This window comes from Poecilia reticulata, chromosome 8, assembly GCF_904066995.2.
Source record: "Poecilia reticulata chromosome 8, P_reticulata-male-v2, whole genome shotgun sequence".
In the NCBI taxonomy this organism is placed as follows: Eukaryota; Metazoa; Chordata; class Actinopteri; order Cyprinodontiformes; family Poeciliidae; genus Poecilia; species Poecilia reticulata.
The window spans coordinates 22,879,357-22,900,850 of NC_088837.1; the positions used below are offsets into that span (position 1 = coordinate 22,879,357).

The 21,494-nt window shown below is 36.9% G+C and overlaps 1 protein-coding gene and 1 non-coding gene across 5 annotated transcripts in view; both read left to right on the top strand.

Moving 5' to 3' along the window:
• Nucleotides 1–51: 51 nt before the first annotated feature.
• kcnh6a (potassium voltage-gated channel, subfamily H (eag-related), member 6a) overlaps nt 52–21,494 on the top strand; it is a 36,925-nt gene continuing 15,482 nt past the window's right edge. The window contains exons 1-6 of one of the 4 annotated variants that reach the window (XM_081610258.1): nt 52–139; nt 6,237–6,467; nt 8,823–8,972; nt 10,348–10,451; nt 11,971–12,280; nt 13,329–13,531. In XM_081610258.1, coding sequence (XP_081466384.1) covers nt 103–139; nt 6,237–6,467; nt 8,823–8,972; nt 10,348–10,451; nt 11,971–12,280; nt 13,329–13,531 — 1,035 coding nt within the window. In that variant the 5' untranslated portion in view covers nt 52–102. Of the gene's footprint in view, nt 140–1,802; nt 2,394–6,236; nt 6,468–8,822; nt 8,973–9,830; nt 9,967–10,347; nt 10,452–11,970; nt 12,281–13,328; nt 13,532–21,494 lie in introns of those variants that run through there. The other 3 variants (XM_008416314.3, XM_008416313.3, XM_008416316.3) reach the window with 3 other exon arrangements.
• Nucleotides 8,709–8,780, top strand: trnac-gca (transfer RNA cysteine (anticodon GCA)). Its single transcript has one exon. It is a non-coding gene; the product is annotated as a tRNA-Cys (tRNA).

The following is a 21,494-nucleotide window of genomic DNA, read 5'->3' on the forward strand; positions in this document are numbered from 1 at the left end:
GAGTAACGTTCGCCGGATTTGTCAAGAAGCCACTTCCCTGGTTGATCTTCAGCTGAGCCTAAATGTCTGTTTCGTGTCTGATTGACCTTCAGCTGAGCCTAAATGTCTGTTTCGTGTCTGAACGCTCTCCAACTGCCAGGTATGTGTCTGTCTGCTGCTTAAGCTTAGGCAGAACTTCGAGGCGGTTATTTATAAAACTGAGCTCTACGTTAAAAATCAAGCTGTCAAAGCCGGATCACAATTCTTTTTAATCTAGACAAGGATGAGTTAAACACAGTTTGTGTGAATTTACTTATTGCTTGGTTTTTGTTTCTGCTTCAGTTTTGTTTTCGACGGGTTTATTTCAGCGTCGGTAGCGGCGGGATTCAACGGCAGATTTTTAAAAAAATAAAATAAGACAAAGCATTTTATGATAACTGTGGCTGGCGCGGTATGTGAGAGGTGTGACTAAACCCGGAGGATGTTTCTATTTTGAGCACTTTGTGATGTGGAGTGAAGGAGAGCTGACTGATCAGGGTCTGCTCTCCGTCAGTGTCACACTGCGGAAAGTTAACCGCCGGAAAGGTTAACGCAACTGCCGGTCGGGGTTTTTCAAAATAAAAGCGTTTGAGGAAAGATTTCCAAAGAAAACATTAATATACACATATCGTGTTATTACTTTCTATGAGGTGTTTAAAGAAATTAATATGAAGTCAGAGTTGGAAGGTAACTAGTTACATTTAGTCAATTACTTTTGCTTGAGTAACTTTTTATTTTTTATTTTTACTTTTAGGAGTAGCCTATTTGTACTTTTTATTTTTACTTGAGTAGTTTTATTATGAAGCATTTTTACTCTTGCGTGAGTAAAATTTCTGGATTTTCTACCCACTGAAGAATAAACATGTTTTAACCAAAAAATCACCAGACGCAGAAACACACCTGCAGTTTCTGTTGAGGCTTTAAATGTTTGTTATTGAAAGAAACTGATTTGGAACATTTTCTTATGCCTGATTTTGTTATTTTTGATTATTGTGACTGGTCCTATTCACTGGTTTTGACAGAAACAAGTCAATGAAACTCGAATAATAATGATTTTGGTCGATCTGATGATGTAATTTTTAAATATTACATGATTGATAGTCTGATCAGATGCAAATAAAATTGGAGTTGGGTTACATTTACTCCATTATATTTACTTGAATAACTTATTTTGGAAAATTTTACTTTTAGGAGTATTTTGTATGTTTTAGTTTTACTTCAGTAATTTTATTATGAAGTATTTTTATTCTTAATTGAGTAAAATTACTTTTTAGTGCTAAAATCTCAGTACACTAGAAATAAGAAAAAAAACTCACAAGTAACTTTTCTGCTATATATAGGAGCTTGTTTCAAGTGAATAATTCCTTAAAATTGATGAAAAAGTTCTAGCTCCACTGGCAAATTATATCATTAAAAACAAGACAGTCTTGCCATGTTAAATACAAAATAAAACCTACAAATGGAGATAAAACTTTTAAAAATAATATTAAGGAATTATTGATTCAAAAGAAGCTCCTATATTTTGATAAAAAATGTACTTGTGAGTTGTTTTTTGTCTTACTTCAAACTAGACATAAATTCTTCGTAAGATTTTGTTTTTGCAGTGTAATTTTCCTTCCAGTTTTCAATTTCTGCTCGTGTTAGTCTCGTCATATAAAAATAAATAGTAATTAGCAGCACATAAATAAATAGGGCTGTTTTTAAACCTTAACAGTTAAAATATTTCATAATGATTAAATAACGCAACAGAAAAATTACTCTATTTAATTTTTGCAACATTTTGGCCAGAAAGTGGTAGAGAGTTTTATTTTGAAGGCTAAATGAGAGCTTCCGCTGTGGCTCAGAGTCAGTTCTGTGCAGCTTGGGGTGACAGGGAAGAGGAGCGGATCAGTAAATCTGGAAAACGGGACCTTCATCCTCCTCCTCTGCATCCTTATCGCGCAGCGTCCAAACCTGAGTGGGATTAAAACCCAAACTGGCGGCTTTTTTTACGCGCTGCACAACTTTCTCCCTCAACAGGTTTCCTCGTTTCTTCAGGTGTTTATTCCCCGACTGTGTCCAACCTGACTGCTGCAGTGTTAAAGTGAACTTTTTCAGGGTTTTTTTTCCCCGTCCTGCATCTGCCATCGCCGGGGTAACCAGCCCTCCTCTCCATCCTCTGGCATCGCATCAGAACCTGCTTGTTTATTCATTCCGAACTGAACCCAGTATTTTTCTGTTTAATTTTTTAAAGCCTCGCTGTTTGTTTTGATTTTTAATGTGCGTGGTTATTATAAACCGGTGAAGTTCATGCGTCAACATGCCTGTAAGACGCGGTCATGTTGCGCTCCAAAACACGTATTTGGACACAATCATCAAGAAATTCGACGAACGAAGTAAGTGCGAATACAATTTATTAATCTGCTGAAGAGCATTTTACTTAGATGAAGCACACGTAATAATATTCTGCAAGCTTGTTGTTCTTTCCTAAAAAAAAAAAAAAAAAAACCCTGTAAAAATAAAGTGAATTCTTCACAAACTTGTTTAGCATGAAGTTCTCCACATTTTTGTTTTAATTCGGCTGATTTTTTTATTTTATTGCCTGGTAGGTGAGCGATTGTTCCCTTTTTAAACGTATGTTTTATGCTGCAGTTAAGTTATACCTGCGTGTAGTAGCGCAAAAAAAAAAAAAAGGTGAGTATGCACTATAGGGGCGCCGCTACACGGGGCGCCGCAAAACCATGACGGAATAATTAATTTCTCATAATGCCCCATTTTCCATTCTTTCACATGGAGAGACAACCGAAAATCTTCCCCTCCATCCAGGATTTTGGAAAAGGACAGATGTTGCATGTAAAGTAAACCTAAACCTCACATTTAGTCTGTTCTTATATTTTTAAACTCCGTCAGTTTTCCCCTCTGACTCTCTGCCTTTGGTCATGTCTGATTCTTGGAGGCTCCTTTTGAGGGAAAAGTCTATTATGTAACGCCTGAACTGTGTCCCTAAAAGTGCGTGCGCATGTGCACGGCCAGGTGAGCGCACGTGCAACAGTGGTGCTGCTTAGCAACGCCGTGACGATCGGCGTGAGCCCCAGATAATGACACTGGACAGGATGTGCTTTCCACCAGAGACGTTTACTTTAAAGAGAAAACTCCTCCTGCTCCGCTCTCATCTGTGTGGGCAGCGAACAGCTGGATCCACCAAAGCTGTGATGAAAGAGGCAGTTTGAAGCCGCTGAGTTTATTTATGTATCTTCCACGAGTTCATTTAACTTCTTTATTAGCTGCCCACTTAGAATTTGTCCCAATTTATCTTCATGCTGCATTTTATTGCTGCTTTGTGAGCGAGATGGGTGACGGCAACTAATGAGAGTTGGATATTGTTCATGTTTGGACAACTAGAGCTGCAACTAACAATTATTTTTTTGATGATTAATCGATTAATCGGATAACAAATTAACACATTCTGAGTATGTTCCACTTTAGCCGTATTATAAGTACATTAAACATGTAAATTCAATTCCTTTTTAAATCAGAAAATAAACTTTTTAATGCCTAAAATGCAATAACATAGCATTCCTTTAGTGTGCGCTTGATTACCGATTATTTCAGATATTTTTTTTATTTTTTATTTATTTATTCATTCATTTCATTTAGTACAAAAAAAACAATCTAACACATGTTTTGATATACTAAAAAAATACTAAATGAAATGAAAGGCAGCAGAAAGAAGAAAAAAATCTGCCCCTTTTTTCTCAACTCTGAATCAAAACAAGGGGAAAAAAATGGTTATCTTCTGCAACAACAACAAAAAAAAAACAAAGTCAGTCGTCTTTCTCAATATAACAACGTTAATATGAGCTCACTTTATGCTATGTCATACTTCTTCAAAAATCCAGTCTTTAACAATCTCTTAAACATGTACAATAATTTGGCATTTTTAACATCATTTTGTAAGTCGTTCCACAATTTGACTCCTTGAATAGAGGTACATCGTTCTTTCAAACTGGTTCTGAATTTGGGTTTCTTAAAAATCTGTATCCCCTTAAGATTATAACAGCTCTCTCTCTTTGCAAAGAGTTTTTGAATGTTTGAGGGTAATATCAACTAATCGATTAGTTTTGATGATTAATCGAACAGTTGGACAAACATCTGGCACATTTAGCATATTTTACACCTAAGCCTTTTTCATAAAATATTAAAAATACATTGAAAATGTAAATTCAATTCCTTTTTTTAAATAAAAAATAAAGAATTCATTGTCTAAAATGCAATGACATAGCTTTACTTTAGTGTGTGCTTGATAATTTGTAAAAGAACTGCCTGCAACCGATTATTTCAGATATTGATTAATCGACTATTGATTATTTTTGACGATTAGTCGAACAATCACATACAAATTTGGCACATTCTGCATATTTTTCATTGGAAGTTTTTCTAATAATTAATCATTTAGAAATAAGAAAATAAAATTGTTATAGCCTAAAATGCAGCAGCATATTCCTTTAGTGAACTCTTGATTATTTGTAGCAAATTATGCATCTTCAGCTATGAAAAATATTTCTGATTTAAAAACGTGAAGCTCAGTGTCTTTCTGCTTGACTTAACATTGATTTTTTTATTTTCTGGATTAACCAACTTGCAAAAGGTGATTAATAGATTTTCACTGAGTTGTAACTGAGTGAAGCTAAAATTAAACCACTTGAGTTTTGGTTAGAAATTGTTTATAAAGTTATTTTTTTTAATCTTAAACACAAAATATGTATAATTTGTACAGTTTTGACTTAATTACTGCTCTGACTGTGTTGCTTTTCTTAACAAATTGCCTTTTTTTGAGTCTGTGTACTTCAGCTAACAATTAATTGATTGGTAGTCGACAATTACTTCAATAATTGATTAATTACGATTAATCTAATTCATAATTTCAGCCCTAGCTTTAAGAGTTTGACAGGTTTTGCAGCAGCTGAAACAGTTTTTCCCTGAGGGACGGAGATAATCGATGGTGTTGTGTGACCTCTCCAGGAAGGGGTCATTTACTGCCGAAGAGACACAGCAAGGGGTTTGTGCATACAGAGATGTGTGGAGGAAGAAAACGTAAAGAAAAATGCTTGTAGTGTAGCTGCAGTGAGGTCGATTACTTCTCTATGCAGACAAATTTGTTAAATTTTTGTGTCTGCAACTGACAAGGCAAACCACGTTTATTTGATTATTCGACAGACTTTAGTAACTGATCATCCAGTTATAATCCTAAACGTTAATCTATTAATTAGATTTAAAAAATTGGCACATTAGATATTTTTAATACAATATTAGAAATACATTAAAAGATTCAAACAAACAATTCCATTTCCTTTTGTAGATAAAATATTTTATTACCTAAAATTCAGTAACATAGCATTCCTTTAATTAATACTTTGCAGAAAACGATACTTAAAAAAATACTTCTAATAACGTGAAAAGATCAAACCGTTCTGCTTGATTTAACTTAAATAATGGACTGATCTGTTGATTATTAACCAATTATTAATCAGTCAGCAAAAGTGTTTAATATTACACTTTTTAACTGAATTTGAACCAGATGCATAGCATAGCTTAGCCAAAACTATGCTACTTGATGCGTTTTGGGTAAAGACAAAACCATGCTAATGGAAATTATTGAGTTTGTTTTCATTTATCATGCAAATAACAATTATATGATTTATTGCAACATGCATAGTTATGAATAAACAAAATAAAAACATCTAGCACACTAAACGACAAAATTATAACTGTGTTTTACTGTAAACTGAGACAATAAAGATTTTAAATAAAGATGAAATTGGTTCAACTTGTTGACATAACAAGACTCAAATAAGATGGACAAATAAGAAAGCAACTTAATGTAATCAAAAAATGTCGGCAAAAAGGTTAAAAAGGTTTTAAACACATTACCTGAGAAAAAATGTTATGCAATAGTGTTTCAATTAAAGTGCCCACCTGCTTCTTGTTAAATCCCCTGGGAGGAACCGGGACGCTAATAGCGTTAGCGGCATGGAAAACCGGACGGCGTCAGCTCCACTTTAGCTTATTGTCAGCTGAAGATGAGGAGAACCAGCTCATTGAAAAGCCATACTAGAAAATTAATCCACCCTGACCGCTAGGCTGATTCAATCACACCCTATCTATAGATGCTTCTGTTGCAACTGTGCTACTTCCAGGAATAACCGTGACCTTGTTTGAACCCTTTCTCGCATTTCCAGATCGCAAGTTTCTGATCGCCAATGCCCAGATGAAGAACTGTGGGATCATTTACTGCAATGAAGGTTTCTGCCAGATGTTCGGCTTCACCCGGGCCGAGATCATGCAGCAGCCCTGCACCTGCCAGTTCTTGGTTGGTCCTGGCACCATGAAGAGCGCCCTGGCCCAGTTAGCGCAGGCCCTGCTTGGGTCCGAGGAGCGCAAGGTGGAGATCCTCTACTACTCCAAGGAAGGTGAAGAATGGGAGACAAAAACAGGCCTGGGGGGATGAAATGAGTCAGAAGACGACCTCTCGTATCAAAACGTAAACAATCTTAACATTAACATGTTTAAAGGCCCAAAGTTACAGAGATGTCTCTGTCTGCATCGCTAAAATGAACAGATTCAGTAAAACCCTGCAGGTTAAACATAACTTCCCGCATGACTTCTTTGCAAGACAAATTTTTATCTTACTAACATTTTTTTTTACTGTTTGCTTGAAAATACAGAAGTGAGCCCCACATCCAGTGGCGCCCCCAAAAGGGGGACCAACGGGGTCCATAGCCCCCTCTTAAAACTTGTTGATCATTCCACCGGCCTCTCAGATAATCATGTTCAGGACATAGAAAGGCAAGGAAAGATAACTTTACTTATATAGCACCTTTCAGTTAGGAACAACTCAAATTACTTGTACAAAGAAGTTAAAAACAACATATAATTAAAAAACATGTCAAACAGATTACAGTTAAACAGGTAAAAAAATAATTTAAAAGTAGGATAGAATAGAAAAGAATACTAAGCAATCTTCTTCAATCAAGACATAAATGTAAATCTCAATGCACAAATTAAAATTTTACATATAAGTAGGTTCCATAGGAAATTAATGGAGAGGAATGTTTCTAAATCAGCATTTAAAACAAAATGGCTTCCTTTAAACCCTCCTGAAAAACCTGGAAACCTGATCATCTTCAAGGAATAAAACCTTTTTTTTGAAAACGTGCATGTAGTGATGTTTGTTTTTATATTGGCTCTGTGGGCAGTTGCCCAGGGCATCATCAGAAAGGGATGGAGCGCCCAAGAACTAAAACATAAAATATATCTTATGTGTCAGTTGTTCCCTGAACAGGTTTGCTACTACTGTATGCATGTGTGGCAGAGAAAGTTTCCCTTCGTTGTTTTTCAGTATTGAGAGACGACATTACCTGCTGTCTGCTGTAAAAATTATTAATTGCTTGAATTTTAATTGGTTGGAATGCAATATATGAACATGTTTATATTTCAAGCTTACAAAGTTAGGCATAGTGATCAATCGTGATTAATGTGATTACTCACTATTAGTGTGGTTAATCTCGATCAGTCATGATTAATTGTGATTAATTGTGATTAATTACAGCATGATTGATCTTTAATAATTATAATTAATTGCAATGAAGTAGTGTGATTAATCACAATTACTTACAGCCTGTTTAATCATAATTAATTATAATTAATCATTATTAAATACAGCATGACTAATCATGATTACGATCTATTACAGCATGATTAACCTATTCAACTTTTTAATCGATTGACCGCACTAATATAAATGTATATTTATTTTAGCAGATCCCCACAGTTTTTCACAGTAAGGCATATTTTCCACAAAAATGGTGAAAAACCTGGGTTTAAATAATTTTATCAATATATTCTGGTACAACCGGCTCTTTAAGAACATTCATAATCTTTTTTTTAAGGTTTTATTGGCTGTAGTGGCCTTTATTTGACAGGAAGGTAGGTAATGAGAGAAAGGGAAGACATGCGGTGAAGGACTCCAGGCTGGGAATCGAACCTGCGATGAGGGCCAAGGCCTCCATATGAGGGTTGTGCTGAACTCCTGCACCACCACAGAACATTCATAGTCTTGATATGGCCCAAATGAAAATGAGTTTCATGTCCCTGGTCTATACTATCAGATCCTGGTCAAATACTTTGAAGCTGCTGCATGACTGAATAGTTTTAAAAAGGTTTGCTGTCCATTAAACTGAGTCCAGTATTGTTTTTATGAAACCAGCTGCAGAATCTGGAATAAACTGCCTCCTTGTGACTTAGGGATGACTCAAAACTTTTGCCCAGTGTTCTCCTTTCGGCATCTCGTCGTGAGGCACGCGGTCTGCTGTGTTGTTGTCATGGAAATGAGTTCATTGTGCCAGCTCAAATCCACTGAGCATCTATTTGTTTTGTCTCCTGCTTCCCGCTGCGCTCCCAGCCTGATCGAGAGGGAAATGAGGGAACAAGCGAATGCAACATGATTCAGAAATGAAACCGACTCTCCGTTTTTAATCTCCAGGCTGAACCCTGGCCTGTCGAACAGACGCTGACAATCTGTTTGTCTGCCTGGTCCAGTGTCGGATCTGTGGGATTTTTGTATTTCTATTTTTGGATCTGACTGATTTTAACCTGCCCTTTATCTCCCGTCTCGATTTTTTCCCACAAACTTCAGTGGTAATCTGTGTGTAGGGGGTATAGCTCAGTGGTAGAGCATTTGACTGCAGATCAAGAGGTCCCCGGTTCAAATCCGGGTGCCCCCTTCTCATTATGAATATATTTTTAAAGCTCTTCTTTGCTTGCAGGGATTTGCCGACCCTGCCGAGTGGATATCGTACCTGTCAAAAACGAGGAAGGCCATGTGATAATGTTCATCCTCGACTTCCAGGAGCTCATCGACCCTTCGCTCAAGAAGTCAGGCTTAAGGCAGAGAGTCACCCAAGGATGGCTTTACTGTAAATACACTTTCAGATTTAAAAACCGCACCATTTTATAATAAATTAAAATTTGTCTTTAATTATTAATCATGACTATATGGAGTGACACCTGTAGTTTTAAGACCTACAGGTGTCTACAGTTAATCAACTTATGATTAATTGTCAATTAATGGTTTATTAGATTAAAATGAGCTACAATGGATGATCTTATAAGGTCTGCTTAGAACAGGAGTTTCCAGTTGTGACCTTTTTGATTCATTTTTGTGTGACCCCTCACCTCAATTCAAGAATGATGCAAATTTGGCCCTCAGAGACTTCTTGTAATTAAATTTATTTATGGCAAGTTTATATATTCTTAAATGGAAAATGTTAAGTACAGCACCAATTTTTCTTTTTTTAGTTAGCCTTTTTATTCCATAAATTGTGCCTCAAGCATCCTACGCATTTGGGCAAACCCCATCTATTAGAGCTAGTCAAATACAGTAAAGATTGTTGAAGAAAATATTAAAAACATTTTATGGACTTAACAAAATGGAAAATGATAAGCCCAAAAAATTAAATAATTGTAAACATTGAGGCAAAGGTAACGTATTACGTTTTATTTATTGTTATTCAGACAAATAGGGGGGAAAATCTTATTATTTATTTATTTATTTTTATTGGATGGAAAAAAAAGAAAATATTTGGCTTTTGAATACTTTCAACTTCGGGATTTTGACCCTGGGGTCAAAACGTTTTGACATCCCTGGCGTAGACCGTGTTTTAGTGTTGTAGTTTGGCTGCCATCCAGCAGAGGGCGCTGGTGGTCACCCTTAAGCTGTTGATACCGAATTCAAGATGGCGGCGCATCCCAGAGTAGAAAAGAGAGACGGTCCAGACAGAGTCCGGTGTGGGATGTTGAATGCCCTTTATGCGGTTCTGTTTTGGAATATAAACACTCGCTAAAGTTCTTAAGTTTCACTTTCAGCCGAGTTTCAACTTGTCAACCTGAAATTACTGATCAGCTGCGGAGGTGAGAATATGATGACAGAAAAGCAGAGAAAAATTGTAACATAATAGATAGCAAACAGCAAGTTTAATGATGTGAAAAAAACACAGTTTAATCAGTCAGTATTTGACACAGCTAACACAAAATAATGTTAAAATGTAATGTTTTTTAAATAAAGCATTTTATGAAAACGTTAGCTCCTTATGTTGTGAAAAGACCATCGGCCCTGTTAATGTAAGAGAAAACACTTGTTTTTTAAGAAGATGGCCGCTTATCAGATCCCTACACGGTAGAAGAGCAAACATTTATCTTAAGAGAACCCTTTTTCAAGCAAAAATAATAAAGTAATGCTAGTATTCAGTCATTTGTATCTGAATCTGAAGTTGTAAGTTTTTCCCCTTGCAGGTCAGAACCGCCGGCTGAAGATGAGACTACCAGAACTTCGCTCCCTGCGAAGGCCGTCGCTGGCCAAAGATCAGTGCGAAGGGGTGGTGGTGGATTACCTGCAGGTGAGATATTTATGGAACACAATGCAGAACTACCAAAAGTAGCTTATAATTGAAAAAATATCTAATATCCTTCTTTCAATGCCTAGATTGACTTGCACAGAAAAAAAAAATACAAACAAAACATTTCCTTTCAGCTTGGTTTCTACAATGAGGAGTTTACATTTATTGATTTCTTTTTTGTGTATACACAGCTGCTGTTGCTCCCACAGCATTGATAATAAAACAGGCTTGGAGAGTAAGAGGAAAGTGTCCAAGCTCCCATTAGTGTTTTCTCAATGTCATTATCATTGCTAATTTAAAACAATTCCTCCAGAGTAATGCGAGTCATTTCCTGTTTGTGTGAATACCTGATGACTGACTTTGTGAGAAAACAGCAAACGAAAAAGAAGTTATTAGCGGAGAAATACTTTTTCATATCAGTTTGCAACCTTTGTCGTGCCTCGGTTTGTATTTCTCTTCTGAAAAACATTCCTTCACTTGTGTTTAGTCTTTCTTTGTCCTCTGAGGATGTAAACGTGTTGGAAGAGACTTCCTGAAAGTATCTCTTCATGACACTGGCCCTGAAGCGGGCCAAGAAAGCATAGCTGATATGAACGTGACTCTATTTCACCCATCTGAATAATAATCATGCACACACCTTTTTGACAGCTATCTTACTCCATATAAACACAGTAAATTTTGAGTTGCAACAAATATGTTGGTTTGTTTAGAATCCAAGCTGCTCTTTCTAGTTAAATGTGCCAAAAAGATGGACTAAAAATAATTGTTTTATTCAATATATGTAATATTTTGTAAAGTTAATCGTTAACTGGAGCATAAAGACTCAAAAGAGGTAATTTGGTGAAGGAACAACATATTCAAAGCAGAGATTAAGTCAAAACTGTTCAAAAATATATACATGGAGAAAACAAGATTTTCTGTTGACTAACCAAGAAAGTGTATTTTATATTTGTCAACCAGTTAGCCTGATAAACTCAAATAATAAGCACTCTGCATGTATTTTATTGGCATATTTTGGGATACCATATGTTATTTTGTTTGTGTGGCTTATGTTATTGTAATGGCGTAATAATGCAAAATCAAATCCACAAAGAGGAAACTTTAAATTCTAATGAACATTTAACACCGGAACTGAAAGACCTTTTAACGATCCAAAATCAATTAATCACAAAAACAAAGTCATAGAAACACAGTCAACAATAGAGAAAACAATTAAATATTACATTTTGCCAAGTGCCATCGTTACACATCAAACTTTTGGTATTATGGTTCAAAAACAACTCTAACAAATAAAACAACAGAAACTAGGGATTCACGATATATCGGCACCAACATCGGTATCGTCCCGGTTTTATTTATCGGGCCGATTTTAGCAGCCAATGTTTTTGTTTAGCTTTGTTGATCATTGATTTATAGCTAACATGAAATGAGCTGCTCATGCTGCCTTTGTTTATAGGATTAAATGACTGTAAAATGCATCTTCTCCTTTGTAATGTTATATATTACAACTCATCTACAGCCGCGCAGCGAGGACGTCCCTCTGAAGGAGTTTCGGATCCCTTCGAAGGAGAGCTGCATGCAGTCTGAGACCGAGGCTTTAATCGAACAGGACCTGGACCCCCCCTCGCCTGCTGCTCAGTCCTTCACCAAACGGCGCTCGTTGCTGACGGAGCGGCTGGACCCCAGCGTCTCCTTCACCAGGGGGGCGCTGCCTCGAAGCTGCTCCAATGAGAGCGTCCGCAGCCTGAGGCGGGCTTCGTCTCTGGATGACATTGACGGCATGAAAGCGGAGTGGAACAGTCGACCCGGGGAAACCCGAACTCACAGCAGTGAGTACCAGAGAGGGAGACGACCTTATTACGCAGAATTCACATTTTTATACTTCCATTCGGGTCTCTACTGCTTCTAAATTCAAAAGCACTTTATTGATCTCAAAGGGAAATTAAATGTTGTTGTAACTTATATTAATTCAAAAAAAGCCATCGAGCCAATTTTTGGCAATAAATTCATGTTTATTAAAGCAACATTACAAATCTGCGGGCACTGCCCCTCACCTAGAAACCCAGAAAAGCCCAGCTTGTTACCTAGCAACCCCAGCAGAATTCCGCCCGTCACCTAGCAACCAAAGCTGAGTTCCAGCACATTTAGTCAGCTGGTTTTACCGCTGTATGCTCAGTACAATGGCTGCAGGAAAAGACAAAAGCCCAAAAATTTTACCAAGTATTTTTAGTTTAATTTCTAGTGCAAATATCTTAGAAAACATGAAATAAGATAAAAGTAACTTATCAGCAAGATATAGGAGATTTCTTCAAGTCAGTAATTCCTTAATGTTTATGAAAAAGAGTTAGTTCCATCAGCAGATTATTCCTCATATTACAAGTGAAATCATGTGCCAGAGGAACTTGTACTTTTTTCAATATTAAGGAATTCCTGACTTAAAACAAGCTCCTACGTCTTGCTGAAAAAGTTTGTTTTGTCTTATTTCAAATATACTAAGATATTTGCACTAAACTCGACCACAAATACTTTTGTGTTTTTGCATTAAAATGTTTTGTTGTTTACTTACTATTGAGAAACCTCCTACTGGATTCTATAAAACACCTGTTGCATTTTTGTTGATTGTGCAGGAGGCTCCACTTCTGCTTTTTAAAGATGTACAGTTGCATAACTGTAACAGCTCAATCTGAAACTGAGCAGACTAAAATCTCATTATCTCAGAATGATTTTGTGCAAAAAATGTAATGAACGTTTCGTGTGGCCCATGAACGTTTCCTAACCTGTTAAGGAAGCATAAGAGGTCAAAGTGTTATTGATAAAAATAAATGACATTAGTTTTATTTCTGTGTCGTCTTTGCTGATGTTTGCTTTTCGCTGCAGACTTGAAGCCCAGCGCTTTGAACTCCACCTCCGACTCGGATCTTATCAGACACAGAACCATCGGACGCATCCCGCAGGTCACCCTCACCTTCGGCTCAGACCGACTCAGACCGCCTTCGCCTACTGAGATTGAAATCATTGCGCCCAGCAAGGTCAAAGACCGAACCCAGAACGTCACTGAAAAGGTCACTCAGGTCACGCAGGTGAGATCTGTCTTCTTCTTTTTGTTTGGAAACGCCGCAGAAAAGGAGAACTGATATGTTTTTGTTTCTTGTTGATTGTTGAAATAAACGTCAACTAATTTAGTAATCGATTAATTGTTTACTGGAGGATTTGTTGAAAGAACACAGTAGTAATTAAATAAAAGAAATATGAAAAATGAATATGTTTGTCTGTAAATATGTCCCATCTTGAACTCTTCATGAAAGAGCTGAGCTGAGCATTACATATGTTAATGTCAAAAGTATTTTTGTAGCAGTTTTTTCTGAGTTCACTAAAGAAATGCTGTTATTACATTTTAAGCAATTAAATGTTTGCTTTCTTATTTAAAAAATTTATTTAATTATTTGCATATTTTGATGAAATTTTAATGTATAAAAAGACTTAAATGGTTAAATGAAAAATCTGCAGAATGTGTCTGTCTTAAAATCTGATTAATCGATTAATCATCAGAATAATAGTAATAATTGTTTACTAAAATAATTGTTAGTTGCAGCTCTGGTTGCTTTGGGTTCCATGCATTGATCTGTTTTTGTCCAAAGATTTTTAGCTGTTCAGAAACTGATTATCGTTTCAAATTTGGTTCTTTTCAGTTTTTCCAAAGAGCATTTTCTGTTGACAGTCATAATATTCAGTTTCACTTTGGTTTGTTAAATAATAATCATCTCTGCTGATGATTAGTTGGGACTTTTCATCTATAAATGGCATATTCCTCTGGTTTCCTGAACACACCCAAAGACATCAGCAGTCACAGGGTGAACGTGTGAAATAAAGCAGTCACAGGGTGAACGTGTGAAATAATCATCTCACCTGAGGTGTAACGTTCTCTACAGAACAAATTCAGCTTCTTGTTATCACTCCAAGCTGTACTGATGCTCACCTTTCCTGACAACACAGGAAGTGCAACACTGAGAAAAAAAAGTTATGAGTAAAGAAAACTGTTAAATCTGATTTAAAGTGGAACTATTAGATGAACTTGCAGAACTTTCACTTTTTTCCTGCTGTAGCCACAGACAAACTGAGGTTCTGTTTAGGATCACTGGGTCTCAGCTGCAGCTAAAGGCAACCGAAGTGTTTAAGAATAAAACACTCAGACCTTTTTTTGGCAGTAGATTAATTTTTTTGGAGTCTGGAAAACAAGCAGTTTAAAAAAAACCCTCCTGAATGTAACTTCACAAATCAGCAGGCACTGACCCTCACCTAGTAACCCCAGAGAAGCCCTGCCCGTTACCTAGCAACCCCAGCGGAATTCCTCCCGTTGCCTAGCAACCCAAGTTGTACTGCTTTATGTGCTGTACAATGGCTGCTGGAACAGACAAGTGTTTTGTTGTTGACTTGACCATCCAGAACCCCCTTTCTGTATTTATGTTGGATGTACAGGAGGCTCCACTTCTGCTTTTCAAACAGGAACAGTTATATAATTGCGCATCTGTTTGCAGCCATATTCATGGGCGAGAGTAAATGTTGAGTTGGGGAGGGCGTGGCCAGCCGAACCAGATTAAAATCTCATTAACTAAGAGTTGTTTTGTGTAAAAAATGTGACCAACATCTTTTGTGTAGCTCATAAACTGTCCAAGGAAGCATAACAGGCGACATTTATAGTTTCATGAAGGTAAATTGCTGGAAAATTCCAACAGTAACCGCTAAGGTCTTTAACATCTGTTAGTGCCAAAAAAAAAACCAGCATTATGTTGCCCTATCTAAAATTTTTAATTCAACCCAAATTATGTATATCTGGCTGGTTGTTCAGGAGGCCCTACTTCTGCTTTTCAAACATGCCTCGTTGTGTAATTATGCACCTGTTTGCAGCCATTTTCACGTGAGTGTAAACATTGAGTAGGGGGGCGTGGCCAGCAGCAGCTAATTTGGATTTAAAGTGACAGGAGGCCCTAAAACATCTCATTCTGAACTGAGCAGAATAAAATCCTACAATATAAGATTTTATCTAAATAAAAATGTAATGAACATGTTTTGTATCGCCCATAAACCTGTCCTGACTTGATCGAGGTCACCTTTACAAATCTTTCATTCTGATTTCTTTACTTTTAGAACTACTGGATAATTGATTTCACCAAGCATTTCAGCTCCAGAGCTATTTTTTCCTCCTCTTGTAATCTCAAACAATCCACCTGCTGATCATAAACTGCTCATAAATTTGCATCCCATTTGCACTTTGATGTCACCATATGCGCCGGAGTTGCGGGTGAGCGCTGCTGCCGCTGCTGCGACGGCAGTGAGATCTCACTTCCTCACCCAGAGTGTGATATTGACAGCCGGCTCTGACTCACTGCAGCGAGGATGCAATGTGGCTGTGGAAAAAGTGACAGCACCAACAGAAGGTCTCCTGAAATGCTTGGCAGAGAGTTCGACTCGTTATCTCCACTCCGCTAACGTCTTGATTAAGAAGTGTTTCTCTGCTGTTAGCTCGGCTCAGCGGTGCCTGTTTGTCTGTTGTTTTTTTTAATGTGGGCTGTTGAATTGTTTATCACATCAAAATGTCGCTTGCCGACAGACCAAACACCGACTTCCTGAAGCTTCACTCTCCTTAGGAAGAAATATGTTCTATCAGGCTGGCAGTTTTTAGAAAACACTTGAAAAAACTAAAGTTTTATCAAATATTTTTGCCTAGGTCCAAGTGAAAATATATTAGTACCCTTGAAGTAAGACTTTGTTTAAGTAAATAATTCCTTTAATATTGATTTTTTTTAAAAGTTTAAGTTCACTGGCAGATTATTTCACTTATAACGAGACATGTACTAGTACTTTTTCATAAATATTAAGGAATTATTTGCTTAAAATAAGCTGCTGTTTGGCTGAAAAGTCACTTGTAAGTTATTTTTGTGTTATTTCAAGTGTACTAAGATGTTTATACTAGAAGATTTTGTGTTTTTGCTTTGAACTACTGGACAATTTTCACTACTTATGAATAGTTTTATAGGTTATGTGTTTATTTGGTAAGATTTTATGTTTTTGCAGTGTATATTTGAAGAACCCCTTAAAATCAGTACATCATTTAAAACTCTTTAGATTTATATCAGAACTTTTATTTTATGGAAATGAAGATTACACTAGTTTATAGTATGAATAAAAACAAATATTGTTTTTTTTCTTGCCAGCAATTAAACTCTTCTCAGGAATAATAACCAGGTTTTCACTGCAAAAACACAAAACTCCACAGTATTTGCTCTAGTTTCTTGTGCAAATATCTTTAAATTTGATCAAACTAACAAACGAGTAACTTTTTATGAAGATGTAGGAGCTTGTTTTGAGTCAATGATTCCTTAATACTGATGGAAAAATTACTAGTTTCACCGACAGATTATTTCACTTTTAACATGGAAAAAAAGCTAAATAATCTGTAAGTAATGTTGTTTTTTCATCAATATTGATATTTTCTGAAAAGTTACTTGTGAATCAGGTCTGTATTATTTCATGTACTAAATTATTTACACTATAAATTAGGTAAAAAATACTTGGTAAGATTTTGTGTTTTTGCAGTGTACCACCACTGAACAGTTCTCATAGTTTTTATAGATTATTTGTTTAACTAGATACCAGTTATGTTGCGTCACAATTAAATATCTGAATCTGAATTTGCATTTTTAACAAATACAACAGATTTTCTGTTTTCCTTAAAAGTGTCTTTACATTCCTGTCGTTTTCTTCAGTTGCTCGTCGGCTGCCTACAGATTTTATCAACGCCGGAGAAAAAAAAGTTTCCTTAGCCATGATGTGGCAGTTTCTTACCTCTTGCATCAGGTGTGTTTTAGTGGCAGGAAGGCGCTGAGGATGGTGCTGAGTCTGTGAGGCTGCATGTGGAGAGTGGGAGGGTGAGCCGGGCTCACAGACTGTCTGTGGGAGTAAAACGGGGTCCTGGTGAGATGCAGTTATGAAAGCGAGGGAGAAAAAAGAGAAACGGGCCGCCGCTGTGCGGCTATCGAGCGGCATTCAGAGGCTTGACGCTGCCGTTGACCTTGGCCTCTGTAGCTAATGGAAATGGAGGTCAGCGGGTGTTCGTGCAAAGCTGCACCCCAGAAGCAGCCTGCAGGTTTTTTACAATGTTGTTTTTATGAATTTCCAGAGAAAGGTTGATTCTGAGTTGGTTGATTCTGAGTTAAAAATAAAAATAGAAACGGTTTTTGATTAGATTTCAAAGGTGAAATGATTGGATTATTATTTTTTTTCTACTTTTAGGGATTTTTTTTATCACCTTTCTGCTCTTACTTGTGTTTTTGTTTCATAATTAAATTTTTCTGATTGGATTTTGACTTGACACCTTCCCAAAAAAAGAAAGAGAAATGAAAGTGATCATTGATCTTTGTCCGTATTGATTAGTCTGTGCAGATAACACAGTGTGACTGATTGAGCTTCAGCTCGTTAAAGACGAGTTAAGAGAAAACCAGGCGCAGGCGTGTGTGTGTGTGTGTGTGTGTGTGTGTGTGTGTGTGTGTGTGTGTGTGTGTGTGTGTGTGTGTGTGTGTGTGTGTGTGTGTGTGTGTGTGTGTGTGTGTGTGTGCGCGCGTGTGAAAATCCGTGTTTTTATGGCGCCCTCTGGCTTTAAACAGGGTTGCAACAGTGCAAGAGTGCAATTAGGGGAAATCAGTATTATAAATTGATTTGGATTTTTATATTACCAGTTCTGTCTGTGATGTTCTTTGTTGTTTTACTTCTAAAACTCTCTTAATGGTGAAATTATGTTATAAAAAGCCTGACTGTTGCTATATAATAGATCTCACTTTTTTCAGATGGATGCTTTCTTATTGTTCAGTTTAAAGTCATATTTGATTTTAATCGTTTTATTCTGAAATTTTAAGAATAATTGTCCAGGTTTCTAAACTGCAAAATCACAAAATCTTCATGTATTTTTAGTCCAGTTTCTAGAGAAAATGTCTTAACACACTTGAAATAAGACTAAACTAATTTATGAGTAACTTTGTTGTTTTTTTGTAAATATTTCCTTAATTGATTTAAAAAGTACTAGTTCCACTTATAAAGACATTTTACTTTTTCTAGTCAATCTTAAGAGATCATTTAATAAAAGTTCCTATTTCTTGCTGAAAAGTTACTTACAAGTTAATTTTGTCTTATTTTAAATGTAATAAGATATTTGCACTATAATCTAGACAAACATTCACTGAGGTTTTGTGTTTTTGCAGTGTACTTTGTTCAGTTTTAAAATATTACAGATTCAAATGTTAACTGCATCTTATGGTATTTTATGGTATTTTTCTGTTCTACTTTCTAATAAGGGAAAATTGTTTTGTTGTAAGTGAAATAATTCACTTTTTTATCAATATTAAGGCATTATTTACTTAAAACAAGCTCCCAGAATTCATTTTAACTTAGTTTTGTCTTATTTTAAGTGTACTACAATGTTTTCAGTAGAAACTAGACAAAAATACTTGGTTATATTTTGTGTTTTTGAAGTGCGGATGGCATTTAAAAACGGCCAGAAGGCATGTCACTGTTAAACATAACCTTGTTTCTGGGTTATTTAACTGTAACAGCCAGCTATTGATGTTTTATTGATCGCAGCACAACACATAAAAAAAAAAATCCCTCATGTAAATATTTATATAGTTATTTCCCAGGCAGATCGTAAAACAGAAAGGTTCACTCGTTGACTTGTTGGTTTTTAGTTCTCGGTTTTTAAACGCCAGCGGGATCCAGGGAGTCGGTGGATGATTTTTTTATGCAGAACGCGGATCTCTGGTCGAGGGCAGGGCTCCGAACGGGGAGGAAGAGCGAGGCAACAGAGGGGAGTCAGACACAAACACGCCAACACAGAACTTCCTACCTCTCTCTTTTTAAAAACATCTTTTTAGTTTTCTCCTTTCTTTCCTTTCTGGTGTGCGCCATCATGAGCTTTAAGCAGAAACTTCAACCTGTAAGTACTTTTTTAGGGTTTTGTCTTCGCTAGCTCCAAACTCCTGTTTGAACATTGCCATTTCTTCTGTGTGCTGTATTTGTTTGCCTTCTCGGTGACCTTCTCTAACGCAGTCAGTGTCGAATTTTACAGCTCGATTCTGTTCAAATAGGTTTTTGTAAACACTGTTGACAGAATCTGCAGCTTATTTACTTTACATTCACTTAAAAAAGATGAACTGATCAAATAAGTTGATCGTAATTTCACTCAGAATCTGAGTTTTATCCTAAATTACTTCTGTATATCTTCTAAAAACGACACATGTTGGATATTCCACTCAGTAGATTCATAAACTTTGCTTAAGCTAACATGCTGCGTTGCATGCAAACCTGTTCCCTGCTCTCCATTATGAAACAGAGTGGTGCACAAAGTCAATAGCATAAAATTTTTTGGATGAGTGAACCTTTCCTCGCGTGTTTATATTGTCATCAGAGTGAGCGCTCATGTTGCATGTGAGGATCTCTGCCTTTTCCCACTGGATTTGTGTAAAGATTTATGGAGCTGGAGCAAAAGAAAGCAACTCTCTCTTTAATAATAGACTCCTGATTATTCCCTGCCAGGGTTTTACTTCTCCTTGATTTTTTTCTTTCTGCCTAATATGGCCAAGTACATATTTAGAGACCTTTCTGCATGTTCTGGGCCTTGAGAAGCTATTTGCTGTACTATTTCTGGTTGTTTCCATTTCAACTGGCAGAGAAAGATTTATTAATTTTTTTAACATGTACTGAAAAGTGTGGTGTGCATATGTATTATTCACCCCCATTTAAGTTGAAACCTCTAAATAAAATCCAGTGTAGAACAGTAAACAGTCTATGCAATTTAATCCAGGTGTAAAATGCCCAGAAGAACAAATAAAAAATGTTCATACTTTATTTTATTTTTTTTAAGTTAGACATTACAAAAAGTGTTTTTAGTTGTATGATGAAGTATTAGGTCCAAACTGTGAGAATTTTTTGTTCAATTATGAGAATATAATATAAATAATTTTTGCAAGCCATGGCAAAGTGCAGTTAGATGATACTTGTCCCAGAACATTTGGTGAAACTGGGTTAAAGAGTCTCTGCAGCTGTGCTCGTTGCACAAATCCAGCTGTTCCTGCTGCTAATTATCCTCGCCTGAACGAAGACGAGAGAAACGGTGCATCAACAAGAAGCTTTTCTCATCTGCACTGATAATCGCCAAACAAACCCAACTCCACTGTTTTCATAGAGCAACTAATCTCAGCTCTCCATATGGGAACCCAGTCGATACCAGCACTTACCCGGGTCCACGATTGACCAGAACGCTGGCTGGAGCTGTCACATGTCCGGCACCGGAACGGGGAGGGAGGGTTAAAACGTTGCACTCAGGCAGGTGAGGGAACAGTTTGGGGGCTGATTTCTGCTGGAAGGCGATGCTGGTTCGTTCCTGTTGTCAGCGGCAGCATGAGAACCGGGCCGCCAAGGATCTCGTTGTCGTACCGGTCAGTTGGATCTCACTCACTCCTGACTGACTGTGTTATCAAAGGGGACCTATTATGCAAAAGCCACATTTTGCATAACAGGTCAGCCTCCGCGGAGCTCCAGCCCGTTGCCTAGCAACCCCAGCGGAGCTCCAGAACTTCTGGTACAGCTGGTTTTACCGCTGTACAACGGCTGCTGGAAAAGACAAACGTTTTGTTGTTGACTTACCGTTTAAAAAAACGCTTGCTGCATTTTTATCGGTCGTGCAAGAGGCTCCGCTTCTGCTTTTCAAAGATGTTCGGTTGTATAGTTGTGCATCTGTTTGCAGCCATTTTCACGTGCGTGTAAACGTTGAGTTGGGGGCCGTGGCTAGCAGCAACTTATTTGGACTTAAAGTGACAAGAGGCCCTAAAACAGCTCATCCTGAAAGTAGCTCAAAACAGGCAGAACTGAGCAGATTTAGATATTTTAAGAATGTCAAAGAAGGATTTTATGCAAAGAATAGTTGTATAGTCCATAGAAGAGGAAGCCTAGTAAATTACCCTTAAAGACATGTCATGTGATACAACCGGTGCTGTT